General features: G+C 39.0%; 1 protein-coding gene across 1 annotated transcript in view; it reads left to right on the top strand.

Moving 5' to 3' along the window:
• Window positions 1–1602: 1602 nt before the first annotated feature.
• Window positions 1603–24328, top strand: part of LOC131143760 (phosphate transporter PHO1 homolog 10-like) — a 25831-nt gene continuing 3105 nt past the window's right edge. The window contains exons 1-12 of the mRNA XM_058092064.1: window positions 1603–1854; window positions 13335–13991; window positions 16133–16219; window positions 16312–16657; window positions 16755–16803; window positions 16973–17044; window positions 18138–18267; window positions 18494–18611; window positions 18725–18983; window positions 19171–19275; window positions 19369–19413; window positions 19502–19651. Coding sequence (XP_057948047.1) covers window positions 13430–13991; window positions 16133–16219; window positions 16312–16657; window positions 16755–16803; window positions 16973–17044; window positions 18138–18267; window positions 18494–18611; window positions 18725–18983; window positions 19171–19275; window positions 19369–19413; window positions 19502–19651 — 1923 coding nt within the window. The 5' untranslated portion in view covers window positions 1603–1854; window positions 13335–13429. The remainder of the gene's footprint in view (window positions 1855–13334; window positions 13992–16132; window positions 16220–16311; window positions 16658–16754; window positions 16804–16972; window positions 17045–18137; window positions 18268–18493; window positions 18612–18724; window positions 18984–19170; window positions 19276–19368; window positions 19414–19501; window positions 19652–24328) is intronic.

The raw sequence follows: 24328 nt of genomic DNA, 5'->3' as shown, positions 1-24328 counted from the left end.
AAATTTAACCCCAATTACCCTTAATTATCAATGGTAAAAATATGGTAACCCGAGAGTTTCGGTCGCCTAGTCGCCTGAACAGACACAAATAGAAAAGTTACTTTTTCAAGTTCGGGTGCCCGAGGGAAAGTTTGGGTGGCTGGGCCAATGTGATTTTCCAAACGCTCAAGGTTCGGTGACCCAATAAATAGTTCGGTCTGCCGAACTTCATAATTCGGTCACCCAGGGTTATTTGAACTTAGAGTTCGGGTGGTCGGGGATAGTGAAAAAGTGGCTTTTAAGCATTTAGTCGACCAAGAACAATTAGTTCAATTTAGGTTCGGTTGCCCGAGCTTGGTCAACTATTGACCTCCAGTCAGTTTGGTCGACTGAGACATTTTATATTGTCAAGGTTCGGTCACCCGAAACATCACAAAAATGACCTTTATGTCATTTTTGGTCTCTTGTGCAATTTAGGCTTAAGAGAATTTTTATGATGATTCCTAAGGTCACTTTACGGTCCTGTGGCTCCCTATGGTCAATCTATGATTTTGTCTAAGAAAATAACCATATCATGCAGATGTATGCATTATTATAAATCAAATAATAAAAATAAATGCAATTACAAAAGAAATATTATGTCTTCTTCTTCTCCTTTACTCTTTAACATTATGGAATATGTCAGATTTGAGTTTTAAGTCTTATCTTGGCTTTCATATTCTCTTGATCTTATGTGCGACCTGAATTATACCTGTTCATACACTAAAACATATATATAAAAGACACTTGTATTTGTCAGCATTAAAATAGAGATCGAACTCAAAAAATCAACACATATGATTAGTAGCACAATTATAAACTTTTAGTTAGGTTCGTTTCTTTGAGAAAATTAGGATAAATATGTTGTAATGGCTTATTTACTCGTGCTGTTCAAATATAACTTGTTAATTCAAATTCTAAAGCCTCCACACTAATTTGGTGAAGGTTAAAAAACTATTAAGGGAGTATTAATAAATAATAAGTCTTTTTATCTTTTATTTTAATAGAACCCTAGAGTCATTACAAAAAAAATCAAATTATTATTATTATTATTATTATTATTATTTTGATAATGTGGGATTTAAGCCACCGACCAACTTTTTAGAGTGCGGCACCAAATCCTGGTGGGCAGCTACCTTCCCCCTGATACGCCACTCAGGTAAATTCGAATGCAGTTACGACTTCTAAACACCGATTGGACGTTTGTCAAATGCTGAATATTGAATAATGAGAATTTCCCTGTTTTATTTTTCTTTTTCCCCTCCAAACACAAACAAACCCTCCAAACACAAACAAAATGTAAGGGATAAGAGATCAAAGTGGGAGAGGGGCTAGAGAGTTTGGGCGGGTAACTAATCCGGTGACACGACAGACGACACGACGACGTTTCATTTATGCTTCGAAACACGAATCGTTCACAATGGGCGAGTGTACGCATGCATGAGGCCACGTGGAATGAAGGACCCCAAGAGTCCACTGCGCTGCTCCCGGGAGTACCACATTATTACGCCACCCTTTCAAGATACGATACGCATAACTAGTTCATCTCCGCCGTAGAGATCCCAGAAATGCGCAATCCAGCAAAAGGAAGGGTCCTGATGGGGCGAGTCCACCTCTCTTGGATGGTCTTGCGAGTATCGGATCTTTGAGCCTAACCAACCTGAACCAGCATACAGAGGAAGGAAACCGAAGCACTCTGTCTGTCCCTCTCTCTCGCCATTATTAAGCTTCCGAGAAAGAGAGAGAGAGAGAGAGAGAGAGAGAGAGAGAGAGAGAGAGAGAGAGAGAGATAGAGAGATTTCGATGCGGCTCTGAAGACTATCTCCGCGAAGAAAGGTTTCCCTCGCTCTCCTTTCTCTGTTTCCGTCTCTGCATTGTTGAGTTCATAGGAACTCTGTGTTTGTGTTCTTGAATGAATTGATGGATTTGTAGATTGCATTTCAACTTTTATTGAATTTAAGCTAATGTCGGGCGGAATGGAAATGGAGTTATTGTTGTGGTCATGTGTCTGTCCTTGGATTGATTTGTTCTTGTTTCTCGGGCAACCGTACGTCCGAGGCTCTATAATTTTGCTTTCTTCGCTATTCACTCTGTTCATCTCTCGCTCCGTCTCTCTTTCTTTCTCTTGATAATATTGATTTGAACAATACTTCCATTACACCTTAATTATATATTTCTCCTCTGTTTTTTCTTTTATTTCTAATAAAAACATATTTTTACCTTTTAAAACAAATGATTATATATCTCAATCCAAGACAACTGATCAATCCAGCAGCATAGGATTTAAGTAATCATTTTTTTGGATAGAAGTTGTGGTTTTCTTTTTAGCTTCCTCCTTGATTTATGACTTTTCCTTTTCCGTTGATTATGTTCTTTTGCCTTTTATTTTTATTTTTTTAAATTTACAAACTGTGCTTAGAAAGACAGCTAGCCGCATACTTCTTCAGTGACATGTTTGGAAAATTATTTACTTGTTCTTCATCAGAGCATGGTTTTATCTGCTTTCAATCATTTTAAGGTTCTTCCTAGCCTACTTATTGCTTGAACTTACATTTTTGGTATAGAATCAAATATTTGAGGATAGATAAGGAACAATATACTTCGCCTCATATCCGGTTGCTGCTACTTCGCCTCATATCCGATCTGATGGTCTATTATTACACTTGTATTACTTCTAGGTGGTAAAATTTATTAATGCCATGATTGCACCATAATTCTAGTTTGTGCTTCAATTCATCTCCTTTTTGTTATTTATTTATTTGTTTTTTTAAGCAATGAAATACGCCCTAGTCAGCTTAGTCATGAAATTAAGCTCATAAAAGGAGTGTTTCATTAGTCAAATTTTGTAAAATTGTTTTTGGGATTCATGTTTTTTGAATTCTAAATTTATTTATTTATTTTCTTGAATTTGCCTATGGTACAAAACCCCAACCTTGACCTTTCTTAATATATTTGGCCATCTTTTACTTTCCTTGGCTACTTGTCACGCTCTCACATCAAATATGTACTAGGAAAATCACGCTGACGACAACGTCAAATATTGGGTAGGAGAGTCTGTCACACTTCCACATTGGATGTGTATTAAGGAGACCTTGTGCTTATAAAGAAGGTTTAGACTCCAATTAAGTGAGATGTCTTTTATGGGACAAACCCATGAGGTTAGTGGGCGAAAACGGACAATATCTCATCTAAGTTGGTCTCAAAATCATTATATTTGGTATTAGAGCTATCCTGAGGATACTATCATGTGAGTGGATCCTACATAGAAGTGTAAGCCATTTTGATGAGTACGTCAGAGATCGGACGGGAGAGCCTGTTGTGGTCTCACATTGGATGTGTATTAAGGAGATCACCCTGATGAGTATGTCAAAAATCAGATTGAAGAGCCTGTCACGGTCCCACATTGGATATGTACTAGGGAGATTTTGGGCTTATAAAGAGGGTTTGAGCTCCAATTAAGTAAGATGCCTTTTATAGGACAAACGAGCAAGGATAGTGGCCAAAATGAACAATACCTCACTAGAGCTGTGTTGAGTCGCACACAGTATGTGGAGACTGTAGCCACTGTCCTAGCAGCTTATGTTGATTTTACATAAGAGACCAGTAACCCTTCACCAACCTTGCTTGCCATGGCTGACATTAAGCCACCATGTTTGAATTTTTGCTAACCACTCCACCTCCCCATGGCTATATATAGTAGTGTGTGTTGAAGCTGCGTGTAGTGTGTGAGGCAAAGGGGAAGTGTAGAGTTGTGTGCTGTGTGCGTTGTGTGAGAAAGAGAGAGAGAGAGAGAGTTGAGTTGAAGGTAGTAGCCTCCTCCTCCTTGCATTATTCTCCTGGTTATAGTAAATTGGTGTTTGCTCCGTGGATGTAGGTCAATTCGGCCGAACCATGTAAATATGATGTTCTATTTTTGTTATTTATTTTTTACCCGTGTGTGATTGTTGCTCCTAGATCCACCCCAGCAATTGATATCAGAACGAGGTTGGAGCAAATCGCAGATCCGAAGCAAAATCCCCAGATCAGAGCCTCTATCCAGTAGCTTAAAACTCAGTTTTGAGGCCACCATTGTGTTCCTCTCGTCGAGAAGAAGCCAACGGTGGTAACCGGACGAGACCGCACGTGCTTGCATGTGCCACCGACGGCTAGGTCACGTTCCCATGTGCCCCCATGTGCTCTCAAGTGCCAACAAGTGATCGATAGGTGGCCTCACACGTTCCCACGCACTGGTGAACTTCTGACAAGGCTGACGGTTGAAGAAGGCAGATTTCAGAGTGACATCAGCGCCGCATTAGCGCATCGTCAGTGCCACATCAGCTAGGCCCCGTAACACGTCAGCTCGCATCAGTACAGTCAGTGCCGAGTTAGTGTGCCACGTGGCGCCGAGTAAGCGATCTAGTCAGCGGCCACGTAAGATGGGTCCTGTAACACGTTAGTGGTCCACATCATCTAGGCCCCACACCATGTCAGCAGTTGGGCCTACAGTGGACCCTACAGGACACGTCAGTAGGTGTACCCTACATCGCCACTTTAGTAGGTGGGCCCCACAGTGCCGCGTCAACAAACAAAAGCAGTAACGGCATCAGTGACCGTTAACGGCTTGAGTTATATTCCATTAACGGAGGGAATATTCCGTTAAAGTTGACCAAGTTTGACCAGATTTGACCAAAAGTTTGATTGATTTTTTTGAAACCATTTGGGTCCGTTTTTCGATGACTTGAACCATTTTTAAGATTTTCGGCCGTTCTGAATCCAACTGTATTGTCTATTTGAGCTAATTCCATCTCTAGATTGGTGAATCAAGATGTCGAAAGAAAAGAGCTCACAGATCGAGATGTTTGATGATACCAACTTCGGTTTCTAAAAAATGCAGTTTGAAGACTACTTGTTTGGTAAGGAGTTGCACTTACCATTGAAGGAGAAGTCAGAATCCATGAAGGAGAGTGAGTGGGAGTTGCTTGACCGAAAAGCTCTCGGAGCTATCAGAATGACGTTGGTAAAGTCTGTTGCCTTCAACATCAAGCACTTGGTAACCACTAAGTTCCTTATGGATGCGCTATCCATTATGTACGAGCAACCATCAGTCGCGAATAAGATACACTTGATGAAAAGATTGTTTACCATGAGTATGTTTGTAGGTGAAAGTTTTAGCAGACACTTGAATAATTTTAACAAGCTATCGGATCAACTCACCTCGGTTGGAATTACATTTGATAGTACGATTAGGTCATCAACATGATTTTGACGGAAGAGATCAGAATGCAGTTGAACAATGCCTCCACTTCAAGTTTAGCCTTGAACGTGGAACGTCGAGGAAAAGGAAGTGGACATGGACGATCAAACAATCACAGTAGATCTAGGACCAGGCGTCTAGATCCAGAAATCCCACAGGTTCCCAGGGTACAAAGAACGTTGAGTGCTGGAACTATGGAAAGGCCGATCATTTCAGAAACCAGTGCAAAAGTATGAGAAAGGAATCTGAGGCGAAGACAGAAGCAAATGTCGCCTCGTCCTTAGGAGAAAAAGATGCTTTGATATGCTCTCTGGAGAGCAAACAGGAGTCTTGGGTCTTAGACTCCGGAGCCTCATTTCATACCACTTGTAGCAGAGATTGCCTAGAGTAGTACACACTAAGTAATTTTGGTAAGGTGTACCTTGGCAACGATCATCCTTTCGACATAGCTGACAAGGGAGTTGTGAAGATCAAGATAAACAAATCAGTATGGAAGCTAAAGGATGTCAAATATATTCCAGACTTGAGAAAAAATTTGATCTCAGTTGATCAACTGGCAGATGAGGGATACACGACGAAATTCATTGGCGATGAATGGAAGGTTTCAAAGGGTATATTAACAATTGCGTGAGGTAAGAAAAGCGGAACACTTTATCTAACCTCCAATGCCTCCATGTCTATTTTAATTCCTGTAGGAAACGATGACAGCAACATCTAGCACCAACGACTCGGTCACATGAGCGAGAAAGGATTCAGGGTGATGCACTTAAAGGGAAAATTAAGTGGTCTACGATCGGTCGAGATTGACATGTGCGAGGATTGCATATTCGGGAAACAGAATAGGGTCAGTTTCTAGAAAAACACCCGTGCCCCAAAGAAGGAGAGACTAGAACTAGTCCACTCAGATGTATAGGGACTGACGCCCATCTCATCCATAGGCGGTGGGAATTACTTCGTCATGTTCATTGACGATCATTCTCAGAAGGTATAACTTTACTTTTTGAAGTATAAGTCGGAAGTCTTTGATGCTTTCAAGGTATGGAAAGCTATGGTTGAAAATGAATTTGGTTTGAGAATCAAGAAGCTGAGAATAGACAATGGTGATGAGTACGAAGACACCGGGTTCAAGAAATTCTGCTATGAGCACGGTATCAAGATGGAAAGAACTGTGTCAGGTACGCCTCAGCACAACGGCATAGCCGATAAGATGAACCGAATGTTGACTGAAAGAGCTAAAAGCATGCGTATACAGTCAGACTTACCATTGCAGTTTTAGGTAGAAGCAATCGACACAACAGCATACTTGATTAACAGGGGTCCATCAGTACTATTGGACCATCGTATACTAGAAGAGGTATGGAGCGGAAAAAAGTGAGACTTTCACATTTGAAAGTTTTTGGTTGTGTTGCATATGTACATATCAGTAATCATGTCATAAACAAGCTTGATCCAAGTCCAGAAAATGCACCTTCGTTGGTTACGGTGAAGATGAATATTGGTATTGCATTTGGGACGATGAAAATAAGAAACTGATCAGAAGCAGAGACATGTTTTTCAATGAAAAGGTGATGTACAAAGATAGACACATAGTAGAATCCACCGAACCAGTTCAGAGAGAGTCAACCTATGTAGATATAAATGATGTCCTAGAAGGTGTCAGGATGCAACAATGGAATGCCGAGAATCCTCAGGCGGAGGAACCGGTAGAGTAGATCATCGCAACACCGCTTCCTACTCTAGCTCCGAAGCTTAGGAGATCTTCTCGGCCCCTTGTACCAATTAGAAGGTATATAGATTACTTCTTACAGATGGAGGAGAGCCCGAATGCTATGATGAAGCATGTCAGGTGGAAGATACAAGCAAGTGGGAGCTTGCGATGAAGGACAAGATGAAGTCCTTAACCTCCAACAAAATGTGGGAACTAGATGAGTTGCCCAAAGGTAAGAAGACTCTTCACAACAAGTGGTTGTACAGGATCAAAGAGGAGCATGATGGCTCCAGGAGGTACAAGACTCGGTTGGAAGTCAAAGGCTTTGAGCAGAAGGAAGGAATTGACTACACCGACATCTTTGCATTTGTTGTGAAGTTGACAACCATCAGATCAGTCTTGAGCATTGTTGCCTCGAAGGGCCTACATCTTGAGCAGTTGGATGTGAATACGACATTTCTTCATGGTGATCTTGATGAAAAAATTTATATGCATCAGTTAGAAGGATTCTTAGAGAAAAGTAAAGAGCATCTGATTTGCAGGTTGAAGAAAAGCTTGTACGGTCTTAAACAAGCTCCTAGGCAATGGTACTGGAAATTTGACAGCTTTATGCACATGAATGATTTTCAAAAGTGCAACGCCGACCATTGTTGCTACTTTAAGAGGTATCAGTCTAGCTATATCATTTTGTTGTTATATGTGGATGATATGCTAATCGTAGGACCAGATATAGAAGAGATCAGAAAATTGAAGCAGCAATTGTCAAAAGAGTTTGACATGAAGGACTTGGGCTTAGCAAAGCAGATACTTGGAATGCGGATTTCCAGAGATAAGCGACAGGGAACGTTGCAGTTATCTCAGTCGGAGTACATTAACCGTGTTTTACAGAGGTTTAACATGAGCAGCGCCAAAGCAGTAAATACACAATTGGCAGGACATTTTCTCCTCTCTAAGGATCAGGCTCCCCAGACAGATGAAGAGAAGGACTTCATGGTTAAGGTACCTTACGCCTAAGCTATTGGAAGTCTCATGTACACCATGGTTTGTACCAGACTGGACATTGGCCAAGCAATGGGAGCAGTCAGCAGGTTCATGTCAAATCCAGGGAAGACTCATTGGGAAGCAGTAAAGTGGATCTTCAGGTACCTCAGAGGTACTATTGATAAGTGCTTGTGTTTCGATAAAGGAGACTTGAAAGTCAAAGGGTATGTAGATGCCTATTTTTCTAGTGAAGTTGATCACTATAGGAGCACCACCGGATATGTGTTCACTGTTGGCACAACAGTTGCTAGTTGGATGTCGCAGATACAAAAGATTGTTGCCCTATCCACTATAGAAGCTGAGTACGTTGCAGTAACAGAAGCTAGCAAAGAGATGATTTGACTTCAAGGTTTGTTGACAGAGCTTGAATTAAAGCAGGAGAGGAATATTTTGTACAACGATAGTCAGAGTGCGATACATCTGGCAAAGAATTCTACATTTCATTTCAGAACCAAACACATTGGACTACGTTATCACTTCATTAGATCTCTATTAGAGGATGGAGTGTTGGCACTTGAAAAGATTCGAGGTAGTAAGAATCCAACAGACATATTAATAAAGGTGGTGACTACTGAGAAGCTGAAGTTGTGCTAAACTTTAGTTGGTCTTCATGCTTGAAGACAGATATGAGCACATCATTTACCTATACACTGATTGAGATGCTGTCTCCATCTCCAAGTGTGAGATTGTTAAGCTACGCACAGTATGTGGAGACGGTAGTCACTGCCCCAACAACTTATGTTTATTTTCTAGAAGAGACCAGCAACCCTTCACCAACCTTGCCTGCCATGGCTGACATTAATGTTGAGATCGTAGGTGTGGAGTCGCTGACAGCCGCACCAGCCCAGCCGTTATCTTTGACATTGAAGACCGGCGGCTACCAACCTCTGTAGACTATGCTGAAATTGCAACCACCGCCCTTTGAATTTTACTCCCCCTTGTGTATATATATGTGAGAGCAAAGTGGTGTGTAGAGTGTGTGAAGTGCTGTGTAGAGTGTTGTGTTGTGCGCAGAGAGTGTGTGTGCAGAGGAGAGTTGTGGTGAGAGAGAGAGAGAGAGAGACAGAGAGAGAGAGAGAGAGAGAGAGAGAGTTGATGAGTGTGGCTCCTTCGTGTATTATTCTCCCAGTATAGTGCAGTGGTGTGTGCTCCGTGGACGTAGGTCAATTCGACTGAACCACGTAAATCCGGTGTTCCATTGTGGATTTTATTTTCTTTATGTGTGATTGTTGCTCCAGGATCTAACCACAACAATCGGTATCTGAGCGAGGTTGGAGCAAAATCGCCGGATCGGAGAAAAATTCCCAGATTTGAGCCTCTGTCTAGTAGCTCAAAATTCAAATTTGAGGCCACCATGACATTCCTCTTGTCGGGACGAAGCCAACGGTGGCAACCGGAGCTCCAAACAACCTTATACGACACTGCACGTGCCGCCAACGTCTAGGGGACATTTCCACTCGCCTTCACGCACCGGTAGGTCATCCCACGCGCGCCCACGCGCTGGAAAAATTTTGACGAACGGATGGAAGGAAGAAGATGGTCCACGTCATTGGACACATTAGCTGGGCCTGGGCCGCGTTAGCGCCTAGTCAGCTTGCAGGGTCAGTGCCCAGTCAGCGCCCAGTCAACGCCACATGGCGCCAAGTAATTGTCCCAGTCAGCAGTCGCGTCACTTGCATGCCAGCGGCCGAGTTAGCCGCCACGCCAACCTGGGCCCATGCCACGTCAGCAGTTGGGACTCACATCCACACACCAGTAGGTGGGCCCCACATGCCACGTCAACAAACGGCATTGCTAACGCTGTCAGGAATATTCCGTCAATGAGAGGAATATTTCGTCATAGTTGACCAGATTTGACCGGACTTTTCAAAAATGACTTAAGCCATTTTTAGGGTTTTCGGCCATTCCAGATCCAACCGTGTTGTTCGATTGAGCTAATTACATCTCTAGATCAGCGAATCAAGATGTCGAACAAAAATAGCTCTTAGATCGAGATGTTTGATGGCACAAACTTCAGTTTCTGGAAAATGCAAATTGAGGACTTTTTCTTTGGTAAGGAGTTGCACTTACCATTGAAGGAGAAGCCAGAATCCATGAAGGAAAGCGAGTGGGAGTTGCTTGACCAAAAAGCTCTTGGAGCTATCATAATGACGTTGGCAAAGTCTGTTGCCTTCAATATCAAGCACTTGACAACCACCAAGTCCTTTATGGATGCACTATCTAATATGTACGAGCAGCCATCAATTGCGAATAAGGTACACTTGTTCAAAAGATTGTTGCCCTATCCACTACAGACTGAGTACATAGCAGTGATAGAAGCTAGCAAAGAGATGATTTGACTTTAGGGTTTGTTGACAAAGCTTGAATTAAAGTAGGAGAGGAATGTTTTGTACAGTGACTATCAGAGTGTGATACATCTAGAAAAGAACTCTGCATTTCATTCTAGAACCAAACATATTGGACTGCGTTATCACTTCATCAGATTTCTATTAGAGGATGGAGTACTGACACTTGAAAAGATTCAAGGTTACTAGAAATCCAGCTGACATGTTGACGAAGTTGGTGATTACAGAGAAGCTGAAATTGTACTCAACATCAGTTGGTCTTCATGCTTGAAGACAGATATGAGCACATCATTTGCCTATACATTGGTTGAGATGCTGTCTCCGTCTCCAAATGAGAGATTGTTGAGATCGTAGGTGTGGAGTCGCCGACAGCCACACCAGCCCAGCCGTTATCTTTGACATTGAAGACCGGCGGCCACCAACCTCTGTAGACTATGTTGAAATTGTAGCCACCGCCCTTTGAATTTTACTCCCCCTTGTGTATATATATGTGAGAGTAGAGTGGTGTGTAGAGTATGTGAAGTGTTGTGTTGTGTTGTGCGCAGAGAGTGTGTGTGCAGAACAGAGAGTTGTGGTGAGAGAGAGAGAGAGAGAGAGAGAGAGAGAGAGAGAGAGAGAGAGAGAGAGAGTTGAGGAGTGTTTCTCCTTCGTGTATTATTCTCCCAGTATAGTGCAGTGGTGTGTGCTCCTTGGACGTAGGTCGATTCGACCAAACCACGTAAATCCGGTGTTTCATTGTGGATGTTTATTTTCTTCGTGTGTGATTGTTGCTCCAGGATCTAGCGCCAACAATTAAGCCACCGTGTTTGAATATTTGCTAACCACTCCACCTCCCCACGGCTATATATAGCAGTGTGTTTTGAAGCTGCATGTAGTGTGTGAGGCAGAGGAGAAGTGTAGAGTTGTGTGCTGTGTGCGTTGTGTGAGAAAGAGAGAGAGGGGGAGAGTTGAGTTGAAGGTAGTAGCCTCCTCCTCCTTGTATTATTCTCTCGGTTATAGTAAATTGGTGTGTGCTCCATGGACGTAGGTCAATTCGGCCGAACCACGTAAATCTGGTGTTCCATTTTTGTTATTTATTTTTTGCCCATGTGTGATTGTTGCTCCTAGATCCACCCCAACAAGCTGGCCCAACACTACTAGCTACTACACCACCACCCACTAGTTAGAAAATGGAATAAGATGAGGAGATTTCTAGATTGTCCAAACACATTCTTTGTTTTTATTTTCAGAAACAAACTAGAAATTATTTGTCTGAACAAATTTTTTAATGTTAAATATGCATAATACAACTTATTATTTTCATTTTTAAAACAATAATTCGGATACAAATTTGTGGATCCTTAACCAAATGGGGGCTTCAATTGTATTCTCACCTTCAACATAATTTATAGAGTTACAAAGTAATTAATATCTTCACCAAGTTTAATTCCAGCTAAGCAAAACAGTGTGTTGTTTTTTGAAGGATAGGCCAATGATATAAGCCTTTGTGAGTGCTTGGAAATCTTGCTTTAGGCCTATATTGTTTGTTCAAGGAAACGCCAAAAATTGTTTCAGAGGTGATTCTTCCTTAACTGCTTGAACTTAAATAATTGAAGTGTAATTTGATTTTGAACAGCCTCTTCTGGTCTTACTTCAAAAATATAATAATTTCGAATGGGGATGGAGAAGAAAAAAAAAAAAAAAATCTGTTTTAGCATCATTTCCAATCTTCTAATTGTGAAGTTAGTGCTCACACTAAAACCTTGAAAAAGAAGCAAATACGTTCCCTATTTTTTAAACAAACTGTTGCAGAAAGCAATAGCTTGGTCATTTGTGTAACTTTCTGTTGATCATGCAACATGTCTTCAAATTAATCCTCAAAATTATGAAAATTGTCATTCATCCTATAAAATTTTCTAGAAAATTGTAAGATTTTCTTTGAATAGCCCTTTGAATTAGAAATGGCTCCATTTTGTTCTTAACAGTCATGTCAAGTGAAAACATCATAGAAAATAGAAGAGTTCACCATAGTTTCTTGGAATGACTAAGTTCTAAAGCAACATCAGTTGTAAGACGGCTGCACTTTTCTCCTAGCTTCATTTGACTCTGATATTCCAAGACTGCTATATGGGACATGGAGGATCTATTCAATTTCAATGGGATATCAGAAAGCACCCTGACTGAATTTTATCAAGGACTGCAACAATGCGTTTCGATACCTGAAGATCACTGTGTGATCGACAGATTTTTAATGCAGCTTCTAAGGTGCATGAAGAATTTTCTTCATTAGATGTACCAATGCGCTATTCAACAAGCAAAAATAAGTCCATAAGCCTATTATTGCCCGTATGGTAAGTTGTAAAGCTAAGAATATATGATCATGATGCAGACCTAGTTATCTAGGATGGCCTCTTTTCCCACTTTTTCTTGCAGTGCTAGAAGCCCCGAAGTGTTTCTGTTACTCCCTGTCAGTTCTGCTTGAAAGAGTACCTTTGAGCTGAAAATCTATTTCTTTATGTTTTTTTTTTTTTGTTGGTTTGTTTCCAGGGTATACTTCATTTCTGTTCTTATTTTTGTATTTTTGAATAGTGGATGGAAATGTGGTTGTCATCTTTATATAAAGTATGGTGATTCTTGGTCTCCAATTGCATTTTCATTTTAAGGTTGAATGATGAAAACACAACTGCAATTTTTAGACTATTTATCTGAACAATGGTCATTTTTATTTGTTGGTGCTTAATGCTGTTGATCATTCAAGGAGTATATTGCAGATCTCATTTCCAATTTTAGGTAAGTTAGGGTATAATTGGCTTAATTTCAAAGCCTCTATATGGCAAGGGATTGAAATAATAAGAGACAACCTCCTTTGTTTTTTTCTGTTTTTATTTTTTATTTTCTATTTTTTGTTTTTGTTTTTTGTTTTTCCTCACTGTCTTATCTTTTGATTGTTCTGACAAGAATTTTATTAAATATTTGAGACATCACTTAGAACTATTCTTCCTCTCTTCAGCATAGCTTAAACTCTGGTTGCACTGGAGAGTGATAGGCCAAGTTTTACTGGAGGGCCTGTACCAGTAGGAAATTATTGGTGGAAAATACATAAAGATGAAGTTTGGGAAAGCTTTTAAGAAACAAATGGTGCCTGAGTGGACAGAAGCCTATATGGACTATAATGGTCTTAAAAGAGTATTACGGGAGATCCGGCGCTCCAAGCAGAATAAGCAACCTGCAATGGCCTCAGGTGCCTCCCAGCAGAGATTGTACAGGGCCTTCAGTGGGCTTAACTTACAACCTGGTGAACGGCAGAATGAGGAGGATGTTGAGGACCAAGTAATATCGGTAAACACAATGCAAAAAGAGGGTTCCAGGAAATTTTACAAGACCAAGTTCCTTATGCAGTCTGAAGAAGGAGGGGAGAATGAGGTTAGGTTCTTCAGAAAACTTGATCAAGAGCTCAATAAGGTCAATACTTTCTACAAAGACAAGGTGGAGGAGGTGATGAATGAAGCAGTTTCATTGAATAAACAAATGGAAGCTTTTATTGCATTACGGATCAAGGTGGAAAACCCAGATGTTGATGGCTCTAGTTTTAAGAAATGTCATTCCACAGGTATCTCTAGCGTCCCACCCTTAAGAATCACTTCACCGAGCAGACCTTCGACTTCAGGTAACGCTTTGATAAGTTTTCATGCATACAGTTTATCATAATTCTGTATGGTGCATGCAGGTCCATACATGAAATGTCATTCCATAGATATTGCTTATGTGCTAGCCTTAAGAATCACTTCACTGAGTGCAGATTCACACAACACTGTTATAAGTGTGTGTTGTTATAATTCAGCATGACACTTGTAGGTCTGTAAGGATCTCATAAGATTCAACACATCCATCTTGGAAGATTGCATTAAAAGGGAAAAAAGATATGGAAAAAGTTTGGGGGTAGTTGGAATAACTTTAAACTTGAATAAATTACTTTTTCTTAGTGAGTTACTTGAAAAAAGTTACTTGTCTTAGTTGTAACTCACATAAGATCATTTTCATAAACAATCCCTAGCACCTGGTCAAAGGAGAAATTATTAGGTAGACTGAGCCCACCGCGTCATCCATAGACTAACACAATAAAGTGATGACAACTCATATACTAGACCGCATAAGCAAAACCATGATTAATTTCCCTTCCCATAAATATTACCAAAAAAAAATCATAGTTAATTTCTTTCCAAGACAAATTACAAAGAAACCAATGGTCAATTCATGATTAAAAAATCATAGTTAGTTTTCTTCGTAAATTGATATTTTTTCCATTATTCATTTTTGCCCATTCTATTTTATATTAAAAAATAAAATATGATATTATCTAATGATTATTTTTTTAGATTGAACCATACTTCTTCTGTATGAAAAGTAGAATATTATTATTTATCTATATTTTATAAAATTTTATGGTTGGACCAAAGAAAATTTTAAAATATATGTCAAATAATAATATTATTGAATATCTTGTTCAATATCCAAAATTAAATAAATCCATTAATAGGTCTATAAAAAATTAGCTTCATAATTGTTAAACATTTTGTAATAAATAAAAGCTAAATGTTTCTATTGCACAACAATGAATCTACTAAAGTTAATGATTAAATTGACACTTCAAACTCAATTCTTTTATTAAATAACTATATGAATTGTGGTTTTTTTTTTTGTTATTTTTAATCATGAATGGACTATGGATTTTTTTGTAATTTGCTTTGGGAAGAAAAATTCATTATGGTTTTTTTTTGTTTTGTAAATTTTATGAAAAATAAATTAATCATGGATTTTTTTATTTGTTTTGGAAAAAAAAGTAAATTATGTTTTGCTTATGTGGTTTAGTGTAGTTGTTACCGCTTTTGTTGTCTTTACCTTATTGGATTAGTCTACAAATGACGTTGTATACTCATTCTACCTAATAATTTTTCCAGTGAAAGACACTACTAGTATTAACAATGTTTTAGAGTGTTTTATTTTCATTAACATTGAAAAGAATTCTTAAAATTTTGCTCAAAATGTATCTAAAATGTTTGACTAATGGAAACATAATGACTAAGGGCATCTTAGTTGTTCCCAAGGAAATTAAATGACTCCATTGCATTTTAAATTGCAGTTGCACATGAAAGTTTATGCTTCATTACCTAGAATTGATCCATTATAAATGAAGGATCCATCGGCATCTTGATGGTGTGAGATCATTTTTTTAAAATACTTTCTTCGGATGACATTGTGCCAAAAGTTTCCACAATCATTTGCTGGACATAATACATATTCTGTAGTGGCCTCATTTACAACAAAAGGATCTAACATAGAAAGCTATGTAAAAGCACACTGAAGTAATTCAATGTCTGCAGGACTTCTGAGTAATATTTAATTTTTAGCTAATTAATTTGATCATATTTTCTTGTTATATGTGAGAAAGAATTAAATTATATCAATGAGAATTTAACTATGAATATTTTAAGTTACACTGAAATGGGCATATATAAAAGGGCAGCCTGGTGTACAAAGCTCCAAGGAAGGGGCGGACCACGATGGGTCTATAGGACAAAACCTTACCTTGCATTTTTTGTAAGAAATTGTTTTCACGACTTGAACCCATGACATCTAGGTCACTTGGCGACAACTTTACCATTGCGCCTAGCCAAAAAAAAAAAAAATGACAGGGTAGGTGTTTGGAGTTTTCAAAATGTATTTTTAAGAGCATAGTTGTTTGTTAATTTTGGGTTAAATAGATGCTACATTATCTTTGAATTTCACATATCTCTGTCAAATATGCAGGAATTGAGCATGTGGACGTGCGATTCGGAGTTGAGATGAGTGATGAATGTCAATTAGAAGATGCTATTGACAATAGGAGGAGTGGTGGTGTGGTTCTGATTCATATTCATAATAAACTTCTTCTTCAGCTGAAAGTATCACTTTATCCTTAACTTTACAATTTGATGCTGATTATGCAGCGAAGGAGCAGAAAGATCCATCAATTCAAGTGGATATGAGTAGTAATCATCGGCCAGAAGTGTCGAATGACCGTGGAGAAAATTTTGTTCACACCAGTAGTTGTAGGAGTGTCTGCATAGAGGAGGTGCACAGTAACGATGATCAAACAGCTCACTTCGAAATTCTTGAACGTGTAAAAATTAATAATACACTTGAAACTCCTATGTCCACCATAAAAGGTGTCTTCAAGGATTCCAAAGAAGAGGAATTGAGTTATAAAAAGGAGGAGCTGAGGACTGTTGAAGAACGACTGAAACTTGTGTTTATAGAATTCTACCAGAAACTTCGTCTTCTAAAGCACTACAGGTAATAAACAGTGATTGTCTCTGCTACAGACAAATTATGTTTATTTATTTTTATTTGATTCCCATCTTGTTTAATGCTTTGCCAATGGTTGAACCAGTTTTATGAACCTCTCTGCATTTTCCAAGATCATGAAAAAATATGAAAAGGTCAGATACCATTCAGCTGTCCATATGTATTTTGGTTTTTTGAGTGTATTACAAACTATATGGATCTTGAGAAAAAAAAATATTTCATCCTGACATACAATTTGCTGCAAATTTTATTTAACAGGAAAGGTGTTCTATTTTTTCTTTTTTGTTGATTTCCACACTGCAGATCACATCCAGAAGTGCATCCAGATCATACATGCAAACAGTGGACGATTCTTACCTTGGCAGTTCAGATGAGGTTTGTTTTATTTATTTATGTTTCAGAAACAACAATAAAATGCAACACCCAGTGCACAAGGTTCAGAAGCAACAACAGAGATCATTTCACTGAGTTAAGAACATACCGTACACAGTATTTTCTAATCTTATATAGAATATCAAATTTTTTTTTTCCTTCTTTGGTGTCATCTCGATTTCTGATTTATAATTGTCTGAGTGAATAAAATGAGGATTACATGGTGAAACTAGTGGAGAATATGAGATATCAAGCATAGAAGCACAACTGCACAAGAACTATCTAGTTCGGTCATGTCCAAAGATGAGGACGATAAGAAATCCACCAAAATTTTAAAATCATATTCTTGAATTTTATCATCTCACTTGTCTCCACCTAAATTCCGGTTCACGTGTGTCACATCCCCAGGATTATTTAAATGCAGGAAAGCATAGCGTGAAATGATAGAAAATCACATGGCAAAAATCCCAAATAACATGGCAAATATCCTATATTAATGCTTTGGGTGTTGGTCCAACCCCTAGCAGATGGTCCTCTAGAAATTTTATCTTCCTCTCATGGTGAGAATGGTAGAGGCACCACTACTGTTGCAGCATTTGTGAATTTTGTGTACAAAATCACTGCAAATAAATGCTTTTGCGTGCTGGAAAAAAAAAAAAAAACATATTAAGATGTCAATAATAAGATTTTCATCCGGTGTCCAAAATTTGGCTGTGGTACAACCCTGAAGAAATTGAATTGAGAAAGCAATCTAAAATCACCCTCAAGTAAAATGTACAAGAACGCAATGCTATGTAGAGTAGCAGTTCATCCAGCAAAAAAGAGCAGTTCATTTACAAGGAGGAACAATGAGAAACAGGTGTCCACCTGTACTTATTTCTGGCCATGTCAGAAAATTTAGACTTCATAGACCAGGCGAAATATCTATTGCACAAATTACAAACTCTTAGGGACACTGGTTATTTTGGTGAAAATGCGTGTAGAAAATCTTAAACAAGCAATCATGCTGACTCAAAAGTCATATTAAATAACTATCTTTTTTTTATATTAAATCCTGCTTTGCTGCTTACTAGTTTGCTCACATCTGTTATTGTAGGTGATTGGTCTTTTGGAGAGGGTGGAAACTACTTTTGTCAAGCACTTTTCAAACTTAAACCGCAGGGAAGGCATGAAATCCTTGAGGCCAAAAACAAAAAGAGAGAAACATCGCATAACATTCTTCTCAGGTAAGTAATATCAGCGCCTAGGAAAAATTGCTGTTTGTAATCTTTAATGAACTATTATACAAAGTCTCAGATGAAGTATGCTTTATGTTTCTGCATCTCCAATTCATTTCTAAGCGAATAAAGGAGGCCTAGAAAAAATAAAAAAAAAAAGGAAACAAAAGGAAACAGTAACTTTTGTCATGGTTTCAATGGCCATGAATAATCATCTTCTGCTTGTAATTTTCAGGTTTCTTTTCTGGGTGCTCAGTTGCACTTCTGGTTGCTATCATTCTAATTATAGAAGCTAGAAATGTCATGGATAAGGAGGGACCTTCGTACATGGAAAACATTTTCCCGCTTTACAGGCAACTAAGGATTTCCCTGAAGCTTCTGTTTTTTTTTCTTCCTGAATTTAAGATAAGTGCCATCAAATTTTCTATCCAGCAATGTTCATTGAAAATGTTACTGTCTTTTGCAGTTTATTTGCTTATATTGCCCTACATATGCTAATGTATGCCACAAACATATACTTCTGGAGACGTTATCGGGTGAACTATCCATTTATATTTGGTTTCAAGCAAGGAACTGAGTTGGGTTATCGAGAAGTCTTCCTTCTTAGCACTGGGCTAGCAGTTCTTGCACTTGCCAGTTTTCTCACAAACTTGCACATGGATTTGGATTCAAGAGCTCGACATTACCGGATTTTGACTGAACTGGTTCCTCTGGGATTAGTTTCTGTGAGTTTTTAAAGCTAATTTAATTTTTCTCTCCAGGAAATGCTTTACGCTCCAATATTTTTCCCAAAGTAAATAGTGATGCTGACTTTGCATCTCATATTTTCTCAAATGGTCTGGTGCCAGCGCTACACATAAGATGGAATCAAACAGGCTCATTAAGTCAAACTGACTAACTTGTTCTTTGCAGATTGTTCTTGTCATAACCTTCTGCCCTTTCAACATCATATACCGTTCAAGTCGTTTCTTCCTTATCCAATGCATATTTCGCTGTATTTGTGCTCCACTCTACCAGGTATTTAAATGAGAAGAATGCAAATCTATAACTAGAAAGTAGAAACTCTGTCAAGATGAGTTAATTTCCATTCCTAATTATTTATCTTTGCAGGTTACTCTTCCAGATTTTTTCTTGGCAGACCAACTTACAAGCCAGGTTTGATACTATGCCCATGCAACCAGTTGACACAATAATTTATATAATTAGGGGTGGCTTATGGGTGATTAACGATGTTCATAATCAGGTCCAGGCCATAAGGTGTCTTGAGTTTTATATTTGCTACTACTGTTCGGGGGAATTCTCTCGCAGACAAAACAAGTGCCATAGTCGTGATGCCTACAATGTTTTCTACTTCATTGTGGCAGTTATACCATACTGGATCCGTTGCCTCCAGGTATCACCATGTTTCTTGTCATTGTTATGCATTTTAGCAGTGTTTAGGGCCTTGATAACTTTGTATAACGAGAGTGATAATCATGGTGATTATGTAATATGTATCTGAGGGGATAGGTTGCCTAATGCAGATGTTATAACTACCTTCATTTGTACCTTCAATCTCTAATCAACATTGTGTAGTGAATATTCAGCTGAAATTTTTTTTTAAAAATTGCTCCATAAAACATCATAATACGATAATAGACTCCACATTTGTTGGGAATTAAAAAAAACAAATTCTGAAACCTGTGAGAAACAAAATAGAGAAAGAATACACGCCAAAGAAAAATGAATCACATGTATAAGACAGTATTTACGTGGTTCGGCAATTTTGCCTACGTCCACGGAGTTGCAGGGATTTCACTATTATCAGGGAGAAATATTACAGAGAGTGCAGCGGTACAATACTCTCCCTCTCGCTCTCTCGCGAAGTTTGATCACCAATCCTAATCACCCAAAAGCAATCCTTTTATATGTTGCGCATAAGGTTCCATTCCGAATGGGCCCAAGCCTTCACTCCATGGACTAAACCTTAGGATAGAAATCTCTCATTAAATAAAGGTTGGGTCATCATCCAAATTTAACACAACTAGGCTCCACAAAAGCCCAACAAATCTCCCACTTGGAGACTAGTTCAATCACCAATATCAATTGCAATCCTCCCAAATGAACAATCCCTTATCCCTGCAACTCAACCTCCTGTCCTCAAGCTAGAAGACCAACTGAAGTTGCACATATCTTCAGTTTCTCAATAGTAACACCCTTAGTCAACACGTCTGTTGGGTTCTTAGATCCACATATCTTCTCAAGTATTACCAGCTTATCTTCAACAAAGTAACGGATAAAGTGGTATTTTGTCTGTATGTGTTTCAACTTTGAATGAAAAGCCGAATTTTTGACAAGAAAAATTGCACTCTAACTGTCACTGTGTAGAATGTCCATCTTCTGCTTTTTACCCAATTCGTCTAAGAAATCGTGTAGTCAAATCATCTCCTTTCCAGCTTTAGTTGCTGCAACATACTCAGCTTTTGTAGTAGACAAAGTAATAATCTTTTGCAAATTTGAAGCCCAAGATATAGTTGTACCACCCAGAGTAAATACAATCCAGTAGTACTCTTTCTTCTATCATTATCACCAGCAAAATCAGCGTCTACATAACCCTGCAGTTTCAAACTTGCACCTGTGAAGCAAAGACATGTATCTGATGAACCTTTCAGATATCTCAAAATCCACTTTACTGCCTCCCAATGCTGCTTTCCTGGCCTAGTCATGAATCTGCTAACAACTCCCACTGCATGTGCAATGTCTGGCCTTGTACACGCTATAGCATACATCAAGCTGCCAATAGTTGAAGCATAGGGCACCTTGCTCATATGGTCCCTTTCTTCTTCTGTCTTCGGTGACTGTTCCTTGCTTAGTTTGAAATGACTACCCAAGGGTGTGCTTACTAGTTTAGCTTCATTCATGTTGAACCTGCTAAGAATTTTCTTCACATACTCTGACTGTGAAAGCTTCAATGTACCATTAGCCTTGTCTCTAATGATTCTTATTCCAAGGATTTGCTTTGCAGCTCCCAAATCCTTCATTGCAAACTGTTTTGAAAATTGTTTCTTCAAATTATTAATCTCCTCAATGCTAGACCCTGCAATGAGCATATCATCTACATATAAAAGTAAAATGATGTAAGAATTGTCAAAGAACTTAACATAACAACAATGATTAGCTTTACATCTCTTGAACCTAATTTTATGCATAAAACTATCAAATTTCTTATACCACTGTCTTGGAGCTTGTTTTAGACCATACAAGGTCTTTCTCAGTTTGCAGACTAAATTCTCTTGTCCCTGGACAATGAACCCTTCTGGCTGAATCAAGTAGATGTCTTCCTCCAAGTCACCATGAAGGAATGCCGTTTTCACATTTAACTACTCAAGATGTAGATTTTCTGCAACCACTATTCCCAGTATCAGTTTAATTGTCGACATCTTCACAACTGGAGAAAATATTTCTGTGAAGTTAATGCCCTCCTTTTGCTGGAACCCTTTGACAACTAATTTGGCTTTGTAGCGCTTGCTACCATCATATTCGTTCTTTATTCTGTATACCCACTTGTTGTGCAAAGCCTTCTTCCCTACTGGCAATTTAGTTAGTTCCCATGTCTAATTCCCCAACAAGGAATCCATCTCACCCTTCATGACTAACTCCCACTTGCTTGAAATTTCATCCTGCAATGCTTCATTATAACACTCTGGCTCACCACCACTAGTTAACATGAGATAATTTAAAGTAGGTGAATAACGCTGTGGAGGTCTAATGGCCCTGAAAGATCTACGGACCGCAGCTACAGGTGTATTTTGATTTTCCTGTGATTCTACATTCTCCCTATTATCTTCACCCCTTTCCTGGACAGTATTTTCAGTCAACTCATCTAAGTTAATAAACTCAGATTTCTTTTGATCTATCGCTGTGACATCTGACACTACAATTGACTTGTCCTTGTACATAACCTGTTCGTTAAATATCACATTTCTACTTTTGATGATTTTCCTGTTTTTTTTCATCCCAAAATCGATAGCCAAATTTCTCATCACCATAGCCAATGAAATAACATATTTTGGACTTTGCATCAAGTTTACTATAAGCATCAGAATCAATATAAACATAAGAAACACAACCAAAAACTTTTAAGTGAGAAAACTTTACCTCTTTATCACTCCAAACCTCTTCAGGAAGTCTAAACTCCATGGGAACTGAAGGTCCTCGGTTTATCAGATAAGCTGCAGTACTAACAGCATCAGCCCAAAAAGTTTTTTGTAGTCCAGCATGCAACCTCATACTCCTAGCACGCTCATTGAGAGTTCTGTTCATGCGCTCAGCCACACCATTCTGCTGTGGTGTCCCAGGAATGGTCTTTTCCATTTTGATTCCATGTGCAGCACAATACTCTCTGAACCCTCCATCTATGTACTCTCCTCCATTGTCCAACCTCAAACACTTTACTTTCAAACCTGTCTCTATCTCAACCATAGCCTTCCACTTCTTAAAAGTTTCAAATACATCATATTTATTTCTCAGAAAATAAACCCATACCTTTCTGGTTGAGTCATCAATGAAAGTAACGTAGTACCTTGAACCTCCAAGGGATGCAATGGGAGAAGGCCCCAACAAATATGTGTGCACTAACTCTAATTTTTCAGCTTTCGGTGTTCTGCCACCTTTCAAGAAACTCACCTTTTTTGCTTTCCTAAGATGCAGTTTTCCCAGTCAAAGCCAGACTTTCATTTTGCGGTTTTACAAGTTTTTCCTTTTGCAGAGCATCTTCTTTCCTTTCTCACTATTGGCCCAGTCTGCGGTGCCATAAGCTTGTATCAATCTTGCTTCAGCAACTCATTGTTTCTCTTGCTGGGTCATTATAAAGTCTATTTTCTTTCCTTAGCCAATACTCTGGCTTCATTTGTTCCTTCCAAGTGCCACCAGCAACAACTTGCATGCCCGTCATAATTCATCGAGCGTCCGCGAAATTAATTCCTTCTCAGTCAGAGAATTCATACCTTCTCCAGTACCAAACAACCCATTGGGCCGACATTCGGTGCGTTTCCCATACACCCACATCTAAGGCTGTACTCAGCCAAATACACTCTTCCAAAATCTCCCTGCTACACTTTCTGTATGATATTCATGGTGTGAAGTGGTAAAAACAAGCTCTTGGGCCAACCCATCATCAAGTGGGACTGTCTAGGACAGAAGTAGTGCTCTGTACCGCTTCTGTTACATAATAATACAACACATACTCCCTCACTCTTTGATTTTTACTTAGACGTTGCATTGTCTCATAAAGTGACCCGTTTTCCCGGAAGTTCCAGCATTATCCCTTTGGCGAAGATCTAGATTTACTTCTTTATTCGTTATATTTTCTTCTGATTTGATCTACCCTATATATTTCGGTTATTACCACTTTGCCCCTGGGGGGTGTCTTAGGTTTGGGAAAGCTATATCCTGGGGTTTTCACCCGCAGACTCTTCTGCGATCTCCTCGCCAGAAATTAATCCCGGATATCATTCTCTTCATTTTTCTTTCCGGTAGAGTTGCTTACTGTCATCCTCAGTGTCTCCAACTAGTTGGCAACAACAAAACGTCATGCACTAATCTCACATCAAATCAATTTCTCAACGAATTATTTGTGATAGATTAAACACTCATTCCTGTAGGGTTGTGCTCTGATGACTTTCTCTGCCATCTTCAAAATTAAATATTTCTTCATGAGATGCACCTTGTTATTGTTGACGGTTTTTCATTCAACATACTAGGCAAACGCCTTCATCAGATATTTGCTGTAGTCTTACCTCCTTCACAACGTTGTGCATAGACCTAGACAGAGTTAATCTTATAAACTACCCAATACACCTGTCTGTCAGGAGAGTCCATTCCTCGTCCTTCTAGTAGTGGTTTTTTCTCCTAGAAGTCGATTAGTAGATGTGCTAACTTCTTCCCATAGAGATAATCCTCGATCTGCATCCTCCAAAATCCAAAATCTGTGCCATCAAACTTTTCTATTCCAGATGCCTTTCCTGCTTCCTCTGCCATTGCTCCCACTCGAACCTAACCCTAGGCTCTGATACTAGTTGTTGGGAATTAA

Source organism: Malania oleifera, chromosome 12, assembly GCF_029873635.1.
Source record: "Malania oleifera isolate guangnan ecotype guangnan chromosome 12, ASM2987363v1, whole genome shotgun sequence".
Taxonomy (NCBI): Eukaryota; Viridiplantae; Streptophyta; class Magnoliopsida; order Santalales; family Ximeniaceae; genus Malania; species Malania oleifera.
Note: the sequence above shows the minus strand (reverse complement) of the source record. Positions and strands in the feature narration are given on the sequence as shown.